Genomic DNA, 16758 nt, shown 5'->3' on the forward strand with positions numbered 1-16758 from the left:
ATGCCTTTTTGACATCTGGGCTTTGGTCTCACCCTTGTCTAGCGTTTTCGGCGCCTATGCAAACCCACCGTAAAGCCTCCACAGGCCAACATCTCGACGTCCTACAGCCCTGCATTTCCCCTCACCGAGAAGCCGAAGGAATTCACGGGGGACATCATTCGAGACCGAGGGTCTTAGCCCTGGTTTGTGATGGAGCTGGTTTGGAACTTTCAGGGTTGTACAAGTCTTAAATTCTAAATTTCTAAAGACAATGTTAATACATCACTTATTACAGATCTGAAATCTATAGATTTTTCAGAGGTGATTGCGGCACAAAAGAATAACCCCAAAATCCTTTTTGACAATGTAGCATCGCTAGCGAGGCAACAGATTATCCCAGATAGTTCTTCCCATTCAGCCCATGATTTTATGGTCTTCCTTAATAAGAAGATTCAACGCATACGGGAACAAGTTTCTAAAAACACTGTTAATACATCACGGATTAAAGGTCTGAAATCTATAGATGCGCGACATGGTGGCTGTCCAGGTATTTTTTTCCGATTTAGTGATCTGTCACTTGATAATCTTAAACAGGTGGTTGATATTCCAAACCAACTACTTGCCTGTTCGACCCGCTTTCATCAGTAAACCAAGGCGTGCGTCTTTTAGGTCCTGATTTAAGCGGTACGGGCGCCACGGAATCTTAAGCTGTACGGGCGCCACGGAATCCATCTAGGCTTAAAACACACTTCTATTCTATAGCATATGAATAACTTATATTCACGTGGAACATCATTCAAGACTGTGGGTCTTAGCCCTGGTTCGTGATGGAGCTGGTTCGGAACTTTCGGGGTTGTACGGGTCTTAAATTCCTTGAAAATGCTTGAATTTTATTTTGTTTTCAAGTTTAGGAAAATGCTTGTTTTTTGGCAGTCTGATTCCATAGACCACGCAATAAAAAAAATTTAAAAGGTCAATGAAAATGACGCCAATATGCCTGCTCCGGTGGTTGTCATGTGAAACGTCACCGCACCCTACTCGTCGCATCCAAGAGGACAGCTCGATTTGGAAAACCGGCTCTTTTGGCTCGACTCACTGAGAAGAGCCTTTAAACGGCTCCTCAGATTTTTTTTTAATGATAAATTTGTCATGATTACCGATGTGAATCACCTGTGCCCGCTCCTTTGGCGGGAACTGCCTTGGACTCTGATTGGCTCCCTGTCCCTATTTAAGCCCACTCCTATCTGTCCCCTGTTGTCAGTCCGTCTGCGAACATCAGTTAAAACTAGGCAAGCCTTTTTCGACCCTGACTCGCCCTACTTGTTTGCTTCTCTCCTCCAGTTCTGACCCGTTTTTGATCCTGACCACGTTTACTCTCCTGTCCCGGCTTTCGACCTCTTTTTCTCCCCGACCACGTCTACTCTCCTTTCCTGGTTTACGACTTGCTTCCGACCCCGACCACGTTTTTGCTCTCCTACTACTACTGACCCGCTTTTCCGTTCCCGACACCGCCATTGCTCGCCACGGAAGATCCACTTCCGTGTTCAGAGCGACTTCCCGCGCCTAGCGAACACCGGATCGTGGGCGCAGCCCTTCCTCTTTCCTTTAATAAAACTTGTGAGAAACGTAACGCAACTAGGTCCTGTTTCCGTTCTGTTCCTGACAATATTATCGGTATTGTGAAAAAATTATGCACCAAACTATTTTGTAATTAGTCAATTTATTTAAGTTTTGCAGGGGAGGTATATCAGTATAAAAAAAAATATATGGTTGTTCATGTATTTTATCTGATTATTATTCAGCAAAAATCATTTTCCTCTTGATAAAATTTGTAAATTTGTTCATTATAGGCACGGTCCCCAAGTTAATTTTTTCTGGCTCAGGCCAGGTCAGGCTTTTTTATCCTCGGGCAGGGTCGGGTTGAGCTGAATATTTTAGGCCCGATCTTACATCTAAATCAAGGGTCTCAAACTTGCTGCTGGCAAGATCATAGCTCAAGGACCCGCCTTAATATGAAAGTGGACAGCGTGTTTTAATTTGCCACTAGATGTCGCTGTATTCTGTTGTGCCACCAAAGACGAGTGCAGAAAGCACAACGGAAGAAAACAAAATAGGGAGACTCAAAGTGGGCCAAATGCAGTGAACTACTTTTGAAGAAAAGAGATGTAAAAAAAGAAATACATTTAAAAGGACAAAAAAGAAAAGATAGAACTGAAAATAAAGAAATTAGACAGGAAGTAAAACTGAAGGAAAAGGAAAATCAAAATTAAAAAAAGAGAAATTAAAAACTGAAAAGGTAAACATAAAGTTAAACTCAAGGGAAAAAGGAAAACAAAAGTAAAAGAAAAGAAAAAAGGATAATAAAAGAAAAGAAAAAATAAATTAAAAAAGAAAATAAAAAAAAGGACAAAAGAAAACAGGAAAACAGAAAAAAGAAAGGAGACAAAAAATATAACTCAAGGAAAAGAGAAGAATAGAAACAAGACAAAAAGAAAAAAGGAAAACAGGAGTAAAAAAAAAAAACAATAAAAGAAAAGAAAAAAAAAACAGATAATACAAAAAGTGAAACTCAAGAGAAATAGGAAAAGAAAAGAAAGAGTATTATTTTTTTCTTTTTAATTCTTTTCCTTCCTTCATTTTTATTTCTTTTTCTCAATTTTCATTTTTTTGCTTTCTTTTCCCCTACTTTTCTTTTCATTCCCATTTTCCTTTTTCTCCTCTTTTCCTTTGTCAAGACCAGAACAGAAACAGGACCCAATAGCGTAACAAGTTTTAATGAAAGAAAGAAAAAAGGCTCCGCCCACGATCCGGTGTTCGCTGGACGCGGGAGGAAAGTCACTCTCGGATTCGAACTGGGATCCGAACACAGAAGTGGATCTTCCGTAACGAGCGATGGCGGTGTCAAGGACGGAAAAACAGGTCGATAGCCGGGACAGGAGAGCAAAAACGTGGTCGGGTCGGAAACAGGTCGTAAGCCGGGACAGGAGAGTAGACGTCGTCGGGGACCAAAAGAGGTCGTAAGCCGGGACGGGAGAACAGACATGCTCAGGAGCAAAACAGGTCGTAGCCGGAGACAAACGGAAGCAAAAACTGGACAGGTGGGAGTCAAGTTCTAAAAAGGCTTGCCTGGTATACACTGAGGTTTGCAGACGGGCTGACAACAGGGGATTGACAGGACTGGGTTCAAATAGTGACAGGGAGCCAATCAGAACCCACGGGCACATCTGAGTCACATCAGTAATTCCCTATTTTTATCCCTTCTTTTAAAAGAAAACCTTTCTCCCTTCTTTTTGTCTTTCTTTGAGAAAGGCTAAGTAAAAATGGTGTTTTTACCTTTTGTGGTCTCCCTTTTTGGTTGCACTACACATGACAGCGACATCTAGTGGACAAATATCAAACACTGGAAGGTTTTTGTGAAAAACCCTATTTAGCCCGACCTCACTCGAATCCTCAATCGACTATGAAAATGACGAACATCAAAACAGTATGAAGTAAATACTTCTTATGTGTCATATATGAGATTAAATAACAATGTAAATAAATATTCATGTATAAGAACTATAAAATTTACATTTGTGACATGACTTGAGCTGGTCAAGTGGAGTAGCAGGTGGATGCTGAGTGGGAGGACGGTAGTTTGGAATTAAAACTGATTTGAAACTTCATCTCGCGAGGATTGTCATGACTTTGTTGCCTTGTGTGGCTGACGCTGCTATCGGTGTGTGAGTGTGTGTGAGTGGGTAAGTGTGAAGCACATTGTAAAGCGCATTGGGAGGTCTTCATTGGACTTGAAAAGCGCCATAAAAATGCAGACGATTTACATTCACATTTATAACTCGTTAGCACGACACATTTGCATGTAGTTGTTAGGATGTAGCCGTTAGCATGTAGCCGTTAGCATGTAGCCGTTAGCATGTAGCCGTTAGCATGTAGCCGTTAGCATAACTCGTTTCATGTATCTGTTAGCATGACATGTTGGGATGTGGCCGTTAGTATGACTCGTTAGCATCCAGCTGTTAGCATTTAGCCGTTAGCATGACTCGTTAGCATGTAACGGTTAGCACTTAGTGGTCGGCAAGACTCGTTTGCATGTAGCTATTAGCATGTAGCCGTCAGTATAACGTCTTGGGATCAAGAAGTCGCAGGTTTGATTCCCGCCTTCGTGTTATATGTCGAAGTGTCTTTGGGTGAGACACTGAAACCCTAATGCCCCCGATAAGCAGGTTGGCGCCTTGCATGGCTGCATGGCTGCTAACGGCTACATGCTAACTGCCACTTTCTTGAAAAAATATGCTAATAGCTACTTGCTAACAGTTCAAAATTAACAAATTATGCTGACAGCTACTTCCTGGAAAATTATGCTAACGGCTACATGTTAACGCTTCATGCTTAAGGCTAAATGCTAACTGCTTCATGCTTACAAATAATGCCCCCAATAAGAAGGTCGGCGCCTTACATGGCTGACGGCCGCTACTGGTGTGTGAGTGTGTGTGTGAATGGGTAAGTGTGAAGCACATTGTAAAGCGCTTTGGAAGGTCTTCATTGACTTGAAAAGCGCTATAGAAATGCAAACCATTTACATCTACATTTATAACTCGTTAGCACGACACATTTGCATGTAGCCGTTAGGATGTAGCCGTTAGCATGTAACTGTTAGCATAACTCTTTTCATGTATTCGTTAGCATGACATGTTCGGATGTGGCCGTTAGCATGACTTGTTAGCATGCAGCCGTTAGCATGACACGTTCGGATACGGCCGTTAGCATGACTCGTTAGCATGCAGCCGTTAGCTTGTACCTGTTAGCATGACTCGTTAGCATGTAACAGTTAGCACTTAGTGGTTGGCAAGACTCGATTGCATGTAGCTACTAGCATGTAGCCGTCAGCATAACGTCTTGGGATCAAAAGGTTGCAGGTTCGATTCTCGGCTCCTCCGTGTTATAAGTCAAAGTGTCCTTGGGCAAGACACTGAATCCCTAATGCCCCCGATAAGCAGGTAGGCACCTTGCATGGCTGACGGCCGCTATTGGTGTGTGAGTGTGTGTGTGAATGGGTAAGTGTGAAGCACATTGTAAAGCGCTTTGAGAGGTCTTCATTGGACTTGAAAAGCGCTATAGAAATGCAGACTATTTACCATTTAGCATCTTGATTATCCTCAAAACGTTTGGAGGCTGACCCCCTATTGGTATGTGAGTGTGTGTGTGAATGGATAAGTGTGAAGCACGTTGTAAAGCGCTTTGGGAGGTCTTCATTGACTTGAAAAGCGCTATAGAAATGCAGACTATTTACCATTTACCATTTAGCATCTTGATTATCCTCAAAACGTTTGGAGGCTGACTCCCTATTGGTATGTGAGTGTGTGTGTGAATAGGTAAGTGTGAAGCACATTGTGAAGCGCTTTGGGAGGTCTTCCTTGACTTGAAAAGCGCTATAGAAATGCAGACTATTTACCATTTAGCATCTTGATTATCCTCAAAACGTTTGGAGGCTGACTCCCTATTGGTATGTGAGTGTGTGTGTGAATGGGTAAGTGTGAAGCACATTGTGAAGCGCTTTGGGAGGTCTTCCTTGACTTGAAAAGCGCTATAGAAATGCAGACTATTTACCATTTAGCATCTTGATTATCCTCAAAACATTTGGAGGCTGACTCCCTATTGGTATGAGTGTGTGTGTGAATGGGTAAGTGTGAAGCACATTGTAAAGCGCTTTGGGAGTTCTTCCTTGACTTGAAAATCGCTATAGAAATGCAGACTATTTGCCATTTAGCATCTTGATTATCCTCAAAACGTTTGGAGGCTGACTCCCTATTGGTGTGTGAGTGTGTGTGAATGGGTAAGTGTGAAGCACATTGTGAAGCGCTTTGGGAGGTCTTCCTTGACTTGAAAAGCGCTATAGAAATGCAGACTATTTACCATTTAGCATCTTGATTATCCTCAAAACTTTTGGAGGCTGACTCCCTATTGGTGTGTGAGTGTGTGTGTGAATGGGTAAGTGTGAAGCACGTTGTAAAGCACTTTGGGAGGTCTTCCTTGACTTGAAAAGCGCTATAGAAATGCAAACCATTTACATCTACATTTACTTACTTAAGCAAATCCATAATTAGAGTCGGCGATCCGGAGAGCAGTATATCGGAAAGCCCCGTTCCGGGGAAGGTCGGGTGGATAAACGGTTCCGACCGCGGCTCGGCGGTTACGTAAAAGGATGGGCTCGTCGATGAGCCCTATTGGATTCTCTCTTTTCTCGTTCCCAGCGAGCGCCAGGCACGTGGTCGAGCACGTGGAGGTCCTCTGTTCTCGTTTCGGTCGATGTTCCAAGCGGGGGGTGCACGTGCGAGGCGATAGGGACGGAATCGCGTTAAGTACGGTTGCTTTGGCATAGGTTTCCATCTCGGATGATAGGGATTAACGAACATGTGAGATATTCGAAGGAGGGGATTCTAGCCAATCGCGCAGGCCCGCTCGCCCACCTGATCAAACACTATACACAAAGCTAATTACCTGCAGCGAATATATCCCTTTAAAACTGTCATGAACCGGAACAGGATCAGGACCCAATCGCGTAAGGTGTCTCACACAAGCCTTATATTTTACGGGAAATGGGGAGTCATGCACGTTAGGCAGCGGTTTGGCGTGGAATGACAAGAAGCCGAAAGCAGACGAGATCGATACCAACGGTTCGGGTAGATATCGGACAGATGGGGTCGATACCGAACAGGACGGGACAGACAGGATTGATACCGAAACAGGATATCGAAAATAAACAGGACAAACTAGACGGGAACGAAACTGGAAACGATATTAAACAACGGGACAGACAGGATTGGTGTCAAAACAGGATATCGGAATTAAACAGGACAAACTAGACGGGAACGACACTGGAAACCGAAATTAAACAAGGGGACCGACAGGATTAATATCAGGACAAACTAGACAAGAACGAAACTGGAAACCGATATTCAACAACAGGACAGACAGGAAAGATATCAAAACAGGATATTGAAAGTGAACAGGACAAACTAGACGGGAACGAAACTGGAAACTGATATTAGACAACAGGACAGACAGGATAAATATCAAAACAGGATATCGAAATTAAACAAGACAAACTAGACGGGAACGACACTGGAAACCGAAATTAAACAACGGGACAGACTGGATTGATATCAAAACAGGATATCAAAATCAAACAGGACAAACTAGACGGGAACGAAACTGGAAACCGAAATTGAACAACAGGGTGGACAGGGTTGATATCAAAACAGGATATCTAAATAAAACAGGACAAACTAGACGGGAACGAAACTGGAAACTGAAATCAAACAACGGGACGACAAGATTGATATCAAAACAGGATATCGAAATTAAACAGGAAAAACTAGACGGGAACGAAACTGGAAACCGAAATTAAACAACGGGACCGACAGGATTGATATCGAAACAGGATATCGAAATCAAACAGTATGCAATGTACCGGAACACTACAGAACAGGAAATACCAACAGGAAATACCAGATGATGTCGATCCCGGACAGAACAGGATTGAAAGGATTGATAACAAATATAGGAGACTGGAGACAGATATCAGACAGGACGAGAATGACGGGCATGATACCAGACACCAAAGACCGGAGACCGAAATCGAAACAGGATAGAAAAAGACGAGATTGATACCGGACAGGATACACAAACGGGTCGAACCCACTTCTTGCGGGGCGGAGGTTCATTGACGGACTGACAAAGGAAGAGTGAGAGCACTGAGCTTAAATAAAAGGCAACCGTGACAAAAACATTCCTTTAGCGGGCCGGATTAAGAAACCTGGACGGCCGTATCAGCCACGCCGGCTGTAGTTTGCCCAACCTTGTCTTCTTTGTTCCTTTATCTCTTTGTTTTCTTTATCCTCACTGTAAAATGTGGACCTGGAGTGCCACGTGCAATTCCGTTGTCACAATATATTCAACCCATGTTGTAACAATGACTATAAGGGTATATTCTATTTTATTCTATTCTACTAATATGCAAGACGGCAGACATTGAAAGGGTCTTACATCGGAAAGTATCCGAGTATTGTTACTATCCTAAACGGTTAAAGCCTTCATGTCCCCGAAAGCTCTTCTTGGTCTCTTGTGAAAGGGAACACTCTCAACAAATTGACCCAAAAAGTTGTCCACGATAGAATTCCGTAAACAAAAGACTGGGAAGATAAACACCTGTAAGAAAAATGCAAACTACCGCATGAACGGAAACGTGACCTGGACAATCAAGCCGTAAAGCCCGAACGGAATACGGAAATGAATATACAAAGAAAACCAACCAGACGTGACAAAGAGGATCTTTAGAATGGAGACGAAGTGGGGGGGGGGGGGTGTCTTCGACAAGAACAGGTGGACGCAGTAAAACTTAAAGGGATTCCCAAATTCTAAAACGGGAGTAAATAGGACGTGTTTTTGCATGACATCTACAAATAGTTCCAGTGTTCTGGTTTACCCGCGTCCCTGCGTCCTAGACGCATCATTTCTTCTGGGGACGCATAGTCTCAAGTCAACGTGCGTCCCCGGGACGCAGCTTTTTGGACACCAAATTTTCATTATTACCCGATTACTTTTTTTTTTTACCGCACCCTAAACTTTTCGTCAGGCAGATCCGCCATTGTTGTTTTGGTCTCGCGCTGATCTCGGCAAACGAGATCTCCATCCATCCATCCATTAGCTGTACCGCTTATCCTCAGTAGGGTCGCGGGGGTGCTGGAGGCCATCCCAGCCATCTCCGGGCAGTGGGCAGGGGACACCCTGAACTGGTTGCCAGCCAATCGCAGGGCACACAGGGACAGACAACTCGCTCGCTCATTCACACCTAGGGACAATTCGGACCGGCCAGTTCACCTGAAATGCATGTTTTTGGGATGTATGGAGGAAACCCACGCAAGCACGGGGAGAACATACAAACTCCGCGCAGGAAGGCCGGTAGCTGGATTTGAACCCACGCAGGAGGTTCCCAAGACCTCAGAACTGTGCCGCACACGCGCTAACCACTGCACCGCCGTGCTGCCAAACGAGATCTGGTTGCTTCAAAATGACGTCATTGTTTTGGTGGTTGTCAAGTGAAAGAGAAGTATGCCTCCGTAAAAAACAGTTGGTATTAGGTGCAAATCAACAAAAAATTGGTCATTTCTTTAGTGTCGGTAATAAGTCGAAACATAATACAAAAAGTGATAATAACGGCAATCATTCCGGCATGAAAAAACGGCGGAGAAATTCTTCGGAAGATAGCGGAGGCAAGGAAAACACGCGTGTTGAAGCCAACGATTCGACGAAAGATAAACAAAAGAATACTCCTCGCAGGAAAAGGACTTTTCTGCCAAAATGGACTCAATTATATACCTGGTGACGCTACGAGGAGGATGATAATGGATCGGATCTTGAGAAAGCATTACAACTGTGGCGGGACAGCAAACCACCAAGAATATATGAACTGAAAGATCTGAAGTGATCAAAACTGCATGAATATATAGACCGTGACGTCGTCAGAGTAACACCGGCACCCTCGCGGGTCAGTCACCGTATTGGTTTAATCAGTCGAATACGTTTAGATCAGGGGTCTCAACCTTGAGGCCCGAGGACCAATTGCGGCCCGCAGGGTGATGATTTGAGGCCCTGGACTTAAGAACACTGGTGTCAAACAGGGTCCCGCGGGCCAACTCAGGCCCGCTAAGGGATTGAATCCGGCCCGTGGGACAACACTCGGAGAAGCGCAGGAGAAAAACAAGCTGCAGGTTGAAATATAACAACTTGATGTTGCCAAAGCCAGGTGCCTCGAACAAAGACACTGTGTTTGTTTATCTCTCTCTCTCTCTCTCTCTCTCTCTCTCTCTCTCTCTCTCTCTCTCTCTCTCTCTCTCTCTCTCTCTCTCTCTCTCTCTCTCTCTTTCTTTTCCACCCCTTTTCTCCCACTCTCTGTCTCTGTCTCTTTCACTCTCTGTGTCTCTCTTTTTCTCTTCCTTTGTTGCTCTTTGTCTCTTTCGCTCTCTGCGTCTTTTAACCTCTTTTGCCCTATCTTCCTTTTTCCCTTTTCTCTCTTCTCTTTCTCTCTTCATACCCTTTGCGCTTTCTTTTCTCTTTTCTCTCATTCTGTCTTTCTATTTCTCTTTGGATTTCTTTCTTCAGGGGATGGTGGCATAATAGTCTATGGTTTGCAATAATTTGTGGTCTGTGCAGCCCGTTGAGACTCTTTGTGATTAAGGGCCACACAAATAAACATGTTGAGGTTTTTGAGTTTTTCCTTGCCCTCATGTAGGTTTTAGATCAGGGGATGGTGTCATAATAGTCAGTGGTTTGCAATAATTTGTGGTCTGTGCAGTCCTTTGAGACTCTTTTTGATTAAGGGCCACATACATAAACATGTTGAGGTTTTTGAGTTTTTCCTTGCCCTCATGTAGGTTTTAGATCAGGGGATGGTGCCATAATAGTCAGTGGTTTGCAATAGTCTTTGATCTGTGCAGCCCTTTCAGACTCTTTGTGATTACGGGCCACACAAATAAACATGTTGAGGTTTTTGAGTTTTTCCTTGCCCTCATGTAGGTTTTAGATCAGGGGATGGTGTCATAATAGTCAGTGGTTTGCAATAATTTGTGGTCTGTGCACTCCTTTGAGACTCTTTGTGATTAAGGGCCACATACATAAACATGTTGAGGTTTTTGAGTTTTTCCTTGCCCTTATGTAGGTTTTAGATCAGGGGATGGTGGCATAATAGTCTGTGATTTGCAATAATTTGTGGTCTGTGCAGCCCCTTTGAGACTCATTGTGATTAAGGGCCACACAAATAAACATGTTGAGGTTTTTAAGTTTTTCCTTGCCCTCATGTAGGTTTTAGATCAGGGGATGGTGCCATAATAGTCTGTGGTTTGCAATAGTCTTTGATCTGTGCAGCCCTTTGAGACTCTTTGTGATTAAGGGCCACACAAATAAACATGTTGATGTTTTTGAGTTTTTCCTTGCCCTTATGCAGGTTTTAGATCAGGGGATGGTGTCATAATAGTCAGTGGATTGCAATAATTTGTGGTCTGTGCCGCCCTTTGAGACTCTTTGTGATTAAGGGCCACATACATAAACATGTTGAGGTTTTTGAGTTTTTCCTTGCCCTTATGTAGGTTTTAGATCAGGGGATGGTGGCATAATAGTCTGTGATTTGCAATAATTTGTGGTCTGTGCAGCCCCTTTGAGACTCATTGTGATTAAGGGCCACACAAATAAACATGTTGAGGTTTTTGAGTTTTTCCATGCCCTCATGTAGGTTTTAGATCAGGGGATGGTGTCATAATAGTCTGTACAGCCCTTTGAGACCTCTTGTGATTAAGGGCGTCACAAATAAACAGGACTTGACTTGAGGTTTTGAGTTTTTCCTTGCCCTCATGTAGGTTTTAGATCAGGGGACTGTGCCATAATAGTCCTTGGTTTGCAATAATTTGTGGTCTGTGCAGCCCTTTGAGACTCTTTGTGATTAAGGGCCACAAAAACAAACAGAACTTGACTTGACTGCGGAGAGGAACATTGCATCCCTTTACAGAAACAGTCTCAAGATGTTCGATCGTGACAATTGACTAAAACCAAAACAACAAACCAAAAAAAAAGGATCATTCCAAATGCATTCTTGAGTATTTTCCATGCGGTCGCCGCGTTCCATGTTTGGCATCGCTGCTTCCATCTTCACTCACGCTCACTTAGACAGACATGCACTGCTGGACACAATGGACTCTTCATTTGTGCTGAGAACATCTGGAAACTGGAGATCGGGATGCCACCAAGGACCTGTCTCGGGGTAGACCCTCTTTGAGGAATCAGCAAAGACCTTCTCAATAGCCGCTACACGGATGTTTTCGAGACAAACCAAAAAATGTTCAGTTTCCCTCCTTCCTCCGACCCGATAATAATGTGTTTACCGAAGATGAACTGAGGAAAAACAAAACGTGTTTTTATCCTTTTTTAGCGGACGCTAGCGCCTGAATTAGCATTTTGCCTCGAGTACTATTTACCCCTTTTTGTCTTTCCTCCGAATTTGGTCATGTGACATTTGAAAGATCAGCTGCGATTGGCTATTTGATAGATGGATAGATAGATAAATAGATCGATAGATAGAGAGAGAAAGAGAGGGAGAGAGAGAGAGAGAGAGAGAGAGAGAGATTCCATAGATACCATAGATACCATAGATACCATAGATACCATAGATACCATAGATACCATTGATACCATTGATACCATAGATAGATATGGATACCATAGATAGATAGAGAGATAGATAGATAGATAAAGAGAAAGAAAGAGAGAGAGAGAGAGAGAGAGAGAGAGATTCCATAGATACCAAAGATACCATAGATACCATAGATACCATAGATACCATTGATACCATAGATACCATTGATACCATCGATACCATAGATACCATAGGTAGATATAGATAGATAGATAGATAGATGGATAGATTGATAAATAGATAGAGAGAGAGAGAGAAAAAGAGATAGATAGATAGATTGATAGATATACTCCATAGATAGATTCAATAGATACTATAGATACCATTGATACCATAGATACCAATGATACCATCGATACCATAGATAGATATAGATATCATAGATGGATAGATGGATAGATAGATAGATGGATAGAGAGAGAGAGAGAGAGAAAGAGAGACAGAGAGAAAGAGAGAGAGAGATAGATAGATAGATAGATAGATAGATAGATAGATAGATAGATAGATAGATAGATAGATAGATAGATCGATACTTTATTCATTACCCGTAGGAAAATTCATACTTAAAGCAGTATCCTTGTGTTGATTATTAACAGATTAACGGGATGGCCTCGGGGTGCTGTGTTGTAGTTTAGCAACAGCGGAGTGGATGACGTCACATGCTAGGCCAAAAGTTGGACGTCCCTGCAGCAGACGGAAATCTTTGTGCTCAGGGTTACACCACCTCGTGTTCCCGTAGATAGCAAGTCTGTCTCCTCTCCGCTTCCCGCAGGCTTTTGTATCTCTGTCTGCCCTAACAGCGCTAAAGCGTTAGCGTCCGGGATGCTACGTTTCCGTAAAACACAGCAAACTGCACTCCCTGTACTCTTTGATGTTTTTCACCAGCACAGCCAGTTCCTCGGTCTTATTTGGTAGAGAGTTCACATTTACCACGATCACGGACGGTACTGAAGACTTATAACGCCGCTAGCCGCTTAGCTAGCTCCGGCTCTCCATCCACGATAGGGCCCCCTTATCACGCCGGCTCGGAATTCTTCAGGGCAAGGAGTTGATTCCTCGAATGAACGCATTTTTGTGGGTTAAAACCCATAACCACAGGATAGAAAGTCATGGATGTAAGATTTGATTATAAAACGGTTGTAACCATTTTCGAGGGTTTTTTCTCTTGATATTTTTTTCTTCACCAAGATTTAATCAGTTGTGGTGTTTAGGTACATTTTCTTGTATATTTACGTTTTTGTGCATGTTTATGTACGTTTTTGCGTGTGTTTTGTCATGAACCGAAACAGGAGGAGAACCCAGATGCGTGACGTTTCTCACACAAGCTTTATTTCATGGGAAATGCACGTTAACCCAAACGATTGTTGGGCGGAAGAGGTAAGGCAGCAGTCTGGCGTGGAATGACAGGAAGCCAGAGGCCGACGAGATCGATACCGATTGCACGAGCAGATATCGGACAGATGTGGTCGATTCCGGACAAGACAGGACAGACAGGATTGATATCAGGCACTGGAGACTGATAACAAGCAGGACGAGATAGACGGAAACGCTACCAGACACTGGAGATCAATAACAAACAGAACAAAATAGCCGGAAACGAAACTGGAGATACATATTAAACAGGACAAAATAGACAGGAACGATACCGGACAGGAAACACAAGCAGACACAGAGTCAAAACCCACGTCTTGCGGGTGCAGAGGTTCATTGACGGACTAACAAAGGGAGGGTGAGGGCGCTGAACTTAAATAGAATGAAAGCCAATCTGTCAACGAGCCGCAGCTGGCGCCACACGGGCAGGGCCAATTGGGCGCCATGGCAACTGTGACATGTTTACTTAAAGTGTTGTACGTATTAACGTCCGTTTTTGTGTCTGTTTACATACCGGCACTTTTTTTGTCTGTAGTTAAGTATATTTTTTTGCATATTTACGTACGTTTTTCTAGGTATTTGTCGATGTTATTATTCATTATTACGTATGTTTTTGTGCGCGTTCACGTATGTTTTTGCGTCTTTACATATATTTTTGTGTGAGTTTACCTATGTATTTGTGTGTGTTAATGTTCATTTTTGTGCATGTTTACAGACATTTTTATTTGTTTTTATGTATGTTTTTGTGTGTGTTTATGTAGGTTTTTGTGCGTTTACGTACGTTTTTGTGCGTATTTACGTCCAGTTTTGTGTTTTCGCGTATGCTATTGCGTGTTTACATATGATTTTGTTGTCACGGTTGCCATGGTGCCCAATATGCCCCGCCCGTGTGGGGCCAGCTGCGGCTCATTGACAGATTGGCTTTCCGTCTTTTTTAACTCAGTGCACTCATTTTTCCTTTGTCAGTCCATCAACGAACCTCTGCCCTGCAAGACGTGGGTTCTGACTCGGTCCTATTTTCCTGTTGGGTATTGTTCCCGTTTATTTTTGTCCTGTTTAATTTTCGGTTTCCAGTTTCGTTCCCGTCTATTTATGTCCTGTTTATTTTCCTCTCCAGTTTTCGTTCCCGTCTAGTTTGCCCTGTTTACTTTCGATATCCTGTTTCAATATCAATCCTGTCCTGTCCGGTATCGACCCCATCAGTCCGATATCTGCTCGGGCAATTGGTATCGATCTCGTCGGCCTCTGGCTTCCTGTCTTTCCACGCCAGACCGCTGCCTAACGTGCATGTCTCCCCATTTCCCGTCAAATAAAAGGCTTGTGTGAGAACGTCACGCGTTTGGGTCCTGATCCGGTTCTGATTCTTGACATACGTTTTTGTGCTTATTTCCGTATGTTTTTGGGTGCGTTTACCTGTGTTTTTTGTGCATGTATGTATGTTTAAATTTGTCTGGATGCATGTTTTCGTTCGCGTTTCCGTCTGTTTTTGTGTATGTTTTACGTACATGCCGTTTGTAGTTTTATGATATGGTTTGTTTAGGGCAGGGGTGTCAAACTCATTTGAACTCGGGGGCCACACGATAGAACAAAGATTCTGTCGGGGGCCGGACTAGTAGATTAAAGAGAAAGAAAAAGAGGGATGGACAAAAAGAAAGAAAGACAGAAAGAAAGAAAGAAAGACAGAAAGAAAGAGAAACAGAAAGAAAGAAAGGAAGAAAGAAAGAAAGAAAGAAAGAAAGACAGAAAGAAAGAAAGAAAGAAAGAAAGAACGACAGAAAGGAAGAAAAAAGGAAGAATGAAAGAAAAAAACGGATTAGTAGATTAAAGAGAAAGAAAAAGAAGGGTAAAGAAATAAGAGAAAGAGGGAGGGAAAAGGAGAGAGGTCGGGACAAAGAAAGAAAAAGAGAGAGAGGGAGAGAGCGTGAGAAACAAAAGAGATAAAAAGTCGTGAGAGAGGGGGAAAAGAAAGGAAGAGGGAGAAAGAAATCTAAAGAGAAATAGAAAGACAGAAGGAGAGAAAAGAGAAAAGAAAGCACGCAGGGTAGGAAGAGAGAAAGAGAAAAGAGAGAAAAGGAACAAAGAAAGTTAGAGCAAAATAAGTTAAAAAGAAACGGAGAGAGAAACTCATTTCATAATCTAGTCCACAGGTGTCAAAAGGGCGGCCCGCGGGCCAGATCAGGCCCGCTAAGCGATTGAATCTGGCCCACGAGACAAGACTCGGAGAAGCGCAAGAGAAAAACAAGCTGCAGGTTGAAATATGTCTACTTGATGTTGCCAAAGCCAGGTGCCTCCAACAAAGACACTGTACTTGTATTTATTTCTATCTTTCTTCCACTAGCTCTCACTCTTTCACTTTATCTGTCTCTTTGTTTTTTACCCTCTTTCTGTCTTTCAGTTCCCCTCCCTCTCTTTCTTTGTTTCTCTCTCCCCCTTGACGCTTTCTTTCTCTCCCCTTTACTCTTCTTTTCTCTCCCTACCCCTTGTCATGCTTTGTTTATTTCCCCCCCTTTAGTCTTCCTTTCTCCTTCTACCCCTTTTCATATCTTTCTTTTCCTCTATTTTTGCTCTCTTTGACTTTTTGTTTTTCCTCTTTAGTCCCCCTTTCTTTTTTCCCCTTCTCTCACAACTTTGTATCTTTTGTTTCTCTCTCTCTCTCTCTCTCTCACTTTCTCTTTCTCTCTCTCTCTCTCTCTCTCTCACTCTCTCTCTCTCTCTTTCTCTCTCTCTCTCTCTTCTCCACCCCTTTTCTCCCACTCTGTCTCCGTCTCTTTCACTCTCTGTGTCTCTCTTTTTCTCTTCCTTTGTTGCTCTTTGTCTCTTTCTCACTTTGTGTCTTTTAACCTCTTTTGCTCTAACTTCCTTTTTTCCTTTTTCTCTCTTTTCTCTTTCTCTCTTTACGCTTTCTTTTCTCTATTCTCTCCTTCTGTCTTTCTATTTCTCTTTGGATTTCTTTCTTCCTCTCCCTTTCTTATTTCCCCTCTCTCACAATTTTTTATCTTTTGTTTCTCTCTCTTTCTCTCTCTCTCTCTCTCTCTCTCTTTCTCTCTCTTTCTCTCTCACCCATTTTCTCCCACTCTGTCTCTGTCTCTGTCTCTTTCACTCTCTGTGTCTCTCCTTTTCTCTTCCTTTTTTGCTCTTTGTCTCTTTCTCTCTCTGTGTCTTTT

The 16758-nt window shown here is 42.9% G+C and overlaps 1 protein-coding gene across 1 annotated transcript in view; it reads left to right on the top strand.

Moving 5' to 3' along the window:
- Positions 1-1206, top strand: part of LOC148368481 (sodium- and chloride-dependent GABA transporter 2-like) — a 39711-nt gene extending 38505 nt beyond the window's left edge. Inside the window, exon 15 of the mRNA XM_088330498.1 lies at positions 43-1206. Coding sequence (XP_088186624.1) covers positions 43-177 — 135 coding nt within the window. The 3' untranslated portion in view covers positions 178-1206. The remainder of the gene's footprint in view (positions 1-42) is intronic.
- The last annotated feature ends 15552 nt before the right edge of the window (positions 1207-16758 follow it).

Source organism: Urocampus carinirostris, chromosome 3 (genome assembly GCF_059441175.1).
Source record: "Urocampus carinirostris isolate Australia breed hairy pipefish chromosome 3, RoL_Ucar_1.0, whole genome shotgun sequence".
In the NCBI taxonomy this organism is placed as follows: domain Eukaryota; kingdom Metazoa; phylum Chordata; class Actinopteri; order Syngnathiformes; family Syngnathidae; genus Urocampus; species Urocampus carinirostris.